General features: G+C 42.4%; 1 protein-coding gene across 1 annotated transcript in view; it reads right to left on the bottom strand.

The window, feature by feature from the left end:
• The window catches only part of KHDRBS3 (KH RNA binding domain containing, signal transduction associated 3), a 213,025-nt gene that overhangs the window by 140,644 nt on the left and 64,073 nt on the right, over positions 1-8,308 (bottom strand). The window contains exon 4 of the mRNA XM_019519668.1: positions 7,057-7,173. Coding sequence (XP_019375213.1) covers positions 7,057-7,173 — 117 coding nt within the window. The remainder of the gene's footprint in view (positions 1-7,056; positions 7,174-8,308) is intronic.

The raw sequence follows: 8,308 nt of genomic DNA, 5'->3' as shown, positions 1-8,308 counted from the left end.
GGTCCCTTCCGACCCTAGAAACTATGAAACTATGACTCCTGCCCTAAAATATGCAGTGGACTTAGACTCTACAGAATATCAAAGAGATCAAGCCTTTCTGTTAAATAAGCCTTCTTCAAAGAGAGCCTCAAAAAGAAATTCAGACAATTTTAAGTATTGCAGTTAACACAACACAAGAGCCAGAAATGTGCCTGAAGACTGTGAGAACAAATTGTGACAAATGTCCTTCACCACCTCCTATTTCTTAGGATTAAGAGAGGTAATAGCCAATTCAATAGCTGGCACTGGCATCAGCCATGTGGTCAAATTATCAGCATGTATCACTAATGTATCAACTCAGGGTTTTACACAGACTATAATAATTGGTTTAGCACAATATCTGTGACTTTTATCACTAAGCTAGATGGTGGAAGCTATCTAACCTTCTTAACGACTGCAGTCAGATGCAGGGTCAAGGCAGTTAGCAGGAACTATGGGTCAGATCCTCAGCTTACAAAATTAATGCCACATTTGATTACTGAAATTGCATCAATTCTTTTTGGCTAGAGATCTGACCCTCCCCCCGCTTCTCTTTTGTTTTCAGATATGGTGATCTTTATTCTGACTTTGGAACTGAAGAAGTCTGGCAACTGTAGTGTGCAAGAGGGACAATTACTACAAAACACAGGGCAGAGTTTTCAAGAGAGATTCTGAAACAAGTCAGTAGGCTTTCAGCTCACCCAAAGCTTCATCTCATTGTGCCGATATATTTGATTTTAAATGTTTAATTGTATCAAACGATATTGTGATTCTAAGCATTTTAACATCCTAATCAACAGCAAATGATACCTGCAAAGGATCACCTCAAGGGACATGTAAAACCCAGAAGACCTCATACTGACCCTTTTTCCTACCACACAGGAATACTAGAGGAACAAACAAGTAGTCTTAATTCAGCTCTGCCCCCATATGAGTTTGACACCAGTTAGAGATAAAAAGGACAAAAGGGCAGAAGAAATTATGCTGACCCCCTGCTACCTCTGTTCCTACCCATCACAGTGACTCTAGAGATCAGAATTGCCACCTCAACCATCAAGCACAGTTTCCACAAAGGATGGCGAGAGTACTAAAGAGTTTGTTTCACCACCCAATTCAGTGGAGAGGGAATAGTAAAATGTAGGGCAACATCAGGTCAGCAGTAGTGAACTATGCTCGATTGAGGACCTAGAATCCTGGAGTCCAAAATGGAGAAGCAGACAGTCTATTATTGCCAAATTTATATAACATGACAGGCATTTGTTTGCCTCCATGTCTTTGTGGCAAACCAATGATGGACACTCCAGTGCTGAATCACCCGCCTCACTGCACCCATCCACTTACCAAGCTCCATGCGCCTCCCCTGGGTTGCCTCACATCTGGCCAACCCCTTTCCTGGAGCACACCTGCAAGCCTGGGATAACCACTGCCACCACCCAGGAGTCTGGTCTGTATTCAGGCACTGTGCCCCCTGGGATACACATCCCTTGTAGGCCAAGAGTGCTCGACCCACTGCAAGAACCCGGAGTGCTTCCTTTAGCCTGAAGCACAAAGAGTAACCTCCCTTAGTCAGGCAAGCATAGGAAGCTTAAAGCATGCCCCAATCCCTCTCCCACCAAGTCCACCATGCTTGTTATAGTGGAGAGCTTTATTGGTTAGAGGGCAGGCTTGGGGAAGGGTACATGACAGAGAAGTATCAAAGAATAACCCAGAGAAAACCATGTCAGCTTAGTAGCCATCTGATCCACTTCTATATTACAGTAAGCTATATAGCTAGGTAAGTTCCAAGTAGTTTCCCTCTCAGGATGCTGAAGTGAGTAAAGAGAGAGTTGCAGATGTTCCAGCTGCTGTACGCAACTTAACATGGCTGCCACCCCTCCTCCTGGGAAGTCTTAGCTTTATAAAGCCCTTTTGACATGACTTCTGAGACCCAATCAAGGCCAGGTGTTGTTTGAAGCTGACCAACCAATTTAAAAAGCATCACTGGCCACCTAAGGGAGTGACATGGACTCAAGCCCCTGCCCCCTTGCCATGAGGTCAGTGCTAACACAATAGAGAGGTAGAGTTCAACCTTCTTACCCAAAGTTCCTCACCTTAGCAGTAACCTGGGTCAACCAAACTGACAGACAGGTGAGAAGACAATGGCGAGAAAAAAACCTAATAGAAGTCAGGGAAGAAACTGGAAGGGCAGTCTTCCACAGCCCTTACCGACAGAAAAAATCTAATTAGACTAAACTCTTGGCAACAGGAACCATGCAATTAGATACTTTTATAGTGACCTGCATAAAGGCAGGGGGAGGTTAGGCTCTACAGGCACATATTGGAAGACTCACCAGTATTTTTGTTTGTTTTGAGAACTTGCATCAAGCTTCATACTATGTGAACTCAGTACAGAAATAATGATGAAGCATTTATGCCATGAAAATAAATATCCCAGTATTGTATTATGAAGACTTTCAGGATAAATATGAACAGCAAACCCTTATCAAAAATTTCCACTTTATTTGAAGCTTGGCTTGTTGACACGTCCATTAATTCATGCCTGTGCTTGGCTTCTGCCTAGACACCTATTATTTTAAAAAGTGAAGTGGCTGTTTTAAAGATTCATAGTCTCATCATTCAATTAACTACTCATTTATTACGGTACTGCCTAAAGGACAAGTAGAAGTGGGACCTCACTGTACGGTACCAAGTTCAAACTAGTAGAGGATCCTGTCCGATCATGAAAGAGGAGTGAGAGCATGCCCAGGTGCATACAGCCCAATAGCAGAGAACAAAGGAAGTTCAGTTACCACCACAAAGCTCTTTATGAGCATGCTGACACTGTGGTCCTAACTCGGCCTTCCCTGACCACATGCTATTCACCTGCTCCAAACCTGTGAGGCCACATGAGGGCACCCCTTCAAAATGCCCAAAGTCTTGGTCTCCAGCATGCTTAAGAGCCACTTTACTAGTTTACCTCCAAGTCTGAAGCACATCAGCCAGAGTAGGTGAACAGGAAGTATCTGTGCACATACTAGGCAAAACATGTTGCTGCCACAGGTGCTGTCCAATATGTCCAGAGATGTTTGTTTTGCTGCTTCCTCCCAAAGGAGCATCTGGCTGGCTCATCTCTGTAGTCTTTACAGAAGGCCACAGAGCCAAGACAAGGGAGAGAGAGTCTGCTTTGCGCAAGAGCAGGTCTGGAGAGGGATCTCACGGAAAATGAAGGCACCAGATGGGCCCAATTTATACTCTGCTGGGAAGTGCAGCAGTCCCCCGCTTGGGCTGCTTCCAGTTCTTCCAGCTGGAGTCTCTACCTCACCCTTCAGTCCTTTCCCTCAGAAGCCACACTGGAGAAGTGAAGCCTGCTTCCCAGTGAGACCAGAGTGAGAGGGATGATTCACTACAACTTAAATATTTGCAGCCAGACCCTTAAATAGAGGATCACTACTCCACTAACCTGTAATGCTTCATATTAGTGATTTTAATCAGGTTAATGCATTAAACCAGTATCTTAGGGAGATAATTAAGTAGAGGCACTTCAATGCCTAAAACGGGGATTTAACTTTTGCCAATGAAAACCCTGTTTAAGTCCCTTAGGTATCAAAGGCAGTTAATTTTTCACTAGAAAAGCTGTTTAGCCCGCGAAATTCTGCTAAAATGCATGCTAGGAGATGCAGCCATCACAAGTGTGTCCTGGCACCTATCTCCCACTGCAGAACTACGGATACAATAGTGCCCAGACTGGAGATAACCCACATTCGTTTGTCTTGGATTACTGACTGACTGAAAGAAGGATCGTGAACTGCCATGAGGAAGAGGAATGCTAGCCTGGAGTTGTTTGGTGGGGTATATTCAGTAGATGTAGTAGTGCTATCAACCTCTGTTAGTAGCAACATGTTTGTGCCATGATGCTATGCAGCAACAGGCACACACTTAAGAGCTACAACATGGCATGCCATCCAAGTGCACAGCATGGAAAATGTTTTGGAGGAAATGTTGCTGGTGAGTGTCAGCTGTACCACTACAAGGTGGGGGCAAGATCGCAGTTAGCACACTGATTACAGACCCAGTCACCAATGATTCAAAGAAAGGCCATGGACACGATTTAAAAAGAGACTTTTCCTTAGGAGAGAAGTTTAAAAAGAGCATGTCTTGTTCAAGTTATGATCAGTTTTACAATCAATTTTTTATTTCCTATCAAGTACCTGTGTGGGGTGAATACTGGGGTGAAAAGTAGGCTTTTAGGCTGAAAAATATAAAATGCAAGTTCAAGTGGCTATAAGCTGGCAATGGATACATTTAGATTGTAAAGTTAAGCAAGTTCTTAACTTTCAGAGTAGCATTTTCCTAAGCAAACTGATGAGAACAAAAATTAAACTTTCTTCAGAGTTGAAAGAAGAATGTGTGGATGGGATAGAACGAAACGGATGGGCTGAGGGAATGGAGTCGTGTGTTTGTAGTCCTTGTAAACTCTTGTAGTAGCTGTCTAGTAATCTCATGATTCAGCACTTTTGCTGGTCACCAGTAGTGGTCAGAAGGGTACTCTTTCCCTCTCCCCCTGCATGAATGCTACTGCCTTCTGGTGAGGAACTTCAATGCCTTTATCTGAAGTATCAGGATGTCAACTATAGCTAATGCTTGTGTGGATGTCGACAGCACATGCTAAGCCTCCTGGCTAGATGGTTTTGCTCAGGGTCAAACAAAATGCCAGATCTGGAAATCAGAAGGACATTTCTCCAATAGGCCAAACTGGCACAGACCATAGGAAAAGAGAACTATCCTTTTTTCTAGGAACTTCTGAGTCTATATTAACCACCTACTTCCCCATCATTACAGAGGCAATGTATTGTGGCAGTATCCTAGTTTCCCTTGCCTCTACATTTAGCATTTTATACAGTGTTCATAGCATTTCTGGTATTAGGATGTGTAATTGTGTACATGATGGTTTTGAGTGCAATGTGGAGGTCCATTCAGGGCAAATGCATGGAACAGGACCCTCAATGGCTCAGGAGGGTCAATCCCACTGCTGTGCTCAGGATCCAGAAATGAAGCAGCCTTGTACTCAAGGTTCCTGACAGTCCTTAAATAAAAAGATGTATACTCAGGCACACTTAACATATATTGCATACACTTCAATACAGCACTTGTTGCTACTTTCAGCCAGCAACAGTGGAGAAAGGGGAAGATGGAAGTCATTTTTCACTTAAAACAGCTTAATCGTTAGAGCACTGGGTTTTAAGCCCTCCACCTGAGAAGGTTCAAACCCACATCTACTTCCCTGCAGAGTGATGTGAGCACTAGACTACTGAGGAGGGGTAAGTGGGGGCTTTCACTCTTCACCTGTTGAAACTAGGTCATGGCTTAAAGAATGCATGACTGGAGAGAAAGCATCTAATGAGACTATTCGCTTGGAGACAGAAACAGGGAGAACAAATCCCCATGCTGGACACTAGGGCTGACCAACTGGTAGCCTGCAGGCTCCTACCTGGACATCAGTCCCTCAATCACTCCAGCTGCTATTGCAGTCTCTAGGCTCCCCCTTCCTCCACCAGCTTTTGCTTCCTGCTCCTGCCCCAGGGGTAGGGCAGTGCAGCCCAGGGTGCCAGGGAAGACCAAGGGAGCTGAGTGGGGGCCACCCACATGCACAGTCCAACAGCTGCCCCACATGTGGTCCAGCAGGAAGGGAGAGGGATGTGGCCTGGAGGCCCATGGCTTGCACTATTGTTTAAGAGCCTACAAATCCTACCACTGGGAAAAAACAAAACAAAACAAAAACAAAACAAAAAAACAGACACACACACACCTGAAGCACCTAAGTGTGTGCAAATTTGGAGCTACTAATCTTAGTCTCCTAGACATCTAGGAGAGGCAGGATTTCATTCAGATCCCCAGTGAGTGTTGTGGATCTCATTCTTAGGGACTTCAGTCCCCCCATTTAAAATATAGACACCTAACTCCGATATGTGAATTCCCTATCTGGAGCTAGAAGTTAGGCACCAGAATACACAGCATCACTGTACCTGTTCCTTTGCAAACTGTGCCTTAAGTGAAGCCAAGAAGCTGGAAACAAAGAAGTATTCTGAAACAAACATGTAATCCCCAAAACAAATAGGGGGATTCCTATGGAACCTTTTTCATACAGATCTTTTTAGCTTACCCCTTTCTCCCAAATTCAATGAAACGGGCACTATTTTTACTACTAGCAGTACTTTTGTTCTTACACTGAAGAGTCAGCAGAAGGAAGCACAGGTGAGCTAAGCCCTGACTCAAAAAGGAACATCTCAGCAGCACGCTGGAGCAGTTGGCAAATATGCGAGCCAACAAAAACTGCCACATTGGTATCTGCTCTACTAGAAGACTATTTACTAAATGGCAGAATCAAAGTTAATAGGACAATACTTTGAGCCAGGTTTTTCTAGTCAGCTTGGCCTATGGTTAATTCAGCCCATATACTCATTTGTCTCACATGCCCATGATCTCTCGACAAAATCCTGAATGTGAACTTGTTGGTATACAGACTGGTTATGAAAGTCACTAAACAAGTGTGCAGTGAGCAGGGTCCCAGCAGGAAACCACACATCTTAGTGCTCAGGAAAAAGTTTGTACATATACACATCGTGCAACTGTTAAACACCACACCACCCTTGTAATTAAAGTTCAAGCTTCTCCCTCCCCTTCAACATGTTACAAATTCTAGTATTGCATGCTATTCATATTCCCCACACAATATAAGTTAGGACACAGGTATGTGAAAATACAGCCTTTCCATTTCTGTAAAAAAGGCAAAAAACACATCGTGAGCAAAATTCTTCATTATTTCGTCTATACAACTGCATACACAGCATTAGACAGCAAGTGTTTGAAAGTCAGTAACGTTACACCAGCGGCCTAAAATTTATTCCATATCTTGAGACTGTCAAAGCTATGGGCTTAAGGGCTTTTTGTTCTGTTTTTAACTATTTCCTCTTATACTCTCCTACCAATCATTTTACATGAAGGAAAAGTAAAAGGAAAACATGCCATAGATCATTAACATTTTTCAGCTATTTGGTTTACCTTTGCTTTGTCCCTCATGGAACCTTTTCCCAATATAGACATTTTTGTCAAGGTTTCTTCCTGTAAACGTTTCAGTGAATTGCCACGTGGACCCAAAAGCTTTCCCACGAAGTTGAACTGTAAGGAAAGAACACATATGCAATAACTCTGCAGTGTAACAACTATTTTTATAAGCCATTTAAGACTTCTGCAAGGTACGAAAAATATTGCTGAAACAACATTTTGTTGTAGCTGCAAACAAAAATATATATATTAGATCATAAATTTTATAGCCATTAAACAAGCATGTGTGGATCAGTTGCTGTATAGAGGGAGAAGCCCCTGAAATGGTAGCATTATATAAACTAACAGTATTCAAAAGAAATTTCAAATAATATGAAGACAGCTCATTCATGTTAGTCAAACTGATAAGAAGAAGAGAGACAAGAGCAAGGTATTTATACTTAAACTGCAATTCTACTTTCAGACAAATTAAATTAAAAAAAAAAACAACTTAAAAACACTAGACCAAATCTAGTAGCCACTGTATATGGAAGAATTTTGAAAAAGAATAGTATATTTACATCCTAAACATTTTGCATGAAGCAAAATCCTGTTCTCTCCTACAATTCCCTTATGCCCCAAAATAAAGCAAGCTCATGCCTTTGGGATTACGGCTGGTAAAAGCAATAAAAAGAATGAGGGGAGAAGGCTGGGAGGGTTGTGCGTAACTTTGCCTGGTTTTAGGAAACTCAAAGAGAACAAAAATGGACAAAGGAATATTTGAGGGTTGAAATATGGACAGCAGGGTGATAGTAAATTAATGTTGGTAAGAATAGTAATTATGGCAGATGACAGTGAAAAACTATGCTTCCTCCAGTCAAACAAAATCTGGCCAGCAAGAAACAACCGAATACTAATACAATGTGTCCTGGTGGGGGAGAATACTTTCAGGAAGAGAACAATTTCCAGCTTCAGGTTTTGAAGGAGTTGTTATAAATAGCAAGAACAAAAATTAATATCTGCCAGAATGAATCTGATGTTTACATGGCCTAAGGACTGTCTCCCTCGAGTCACAGTTTAATTAATTAGACCATAGGAATTGCTATTGCAGAACAGTGTGAGGGTCCATCTAACCCAGTATCCTGTCTCTGCTGCCAGCCAACTCAGGATGTTTTAAAGGAATGTCTAAGCCACTAAATAATACATTTAATTGTTCATATCACCTCATAGTAATTATCATATGCCCTAAAGCTTCAGGACTTGAAAGTTT

Source organism: Gavialis gangeticus, unplaced genomic scaffold (assembly GCF_001723915.1).
Source record: "Gavialis gangeticus isolate Ggan-Ray unplaced genomic scaffold, GavGan_comp1, whole genome shotgun sequence".
NCBI lineage: Eukaryota > Metazoa > Chordata > Crocodylia > Gavialidae > Gavialis > Gavialis gangeticus.
Note: the sequence above shows the minus strand (reverse complement) of the source record. Positions and strands in the feature narration are given on the sequence as shown.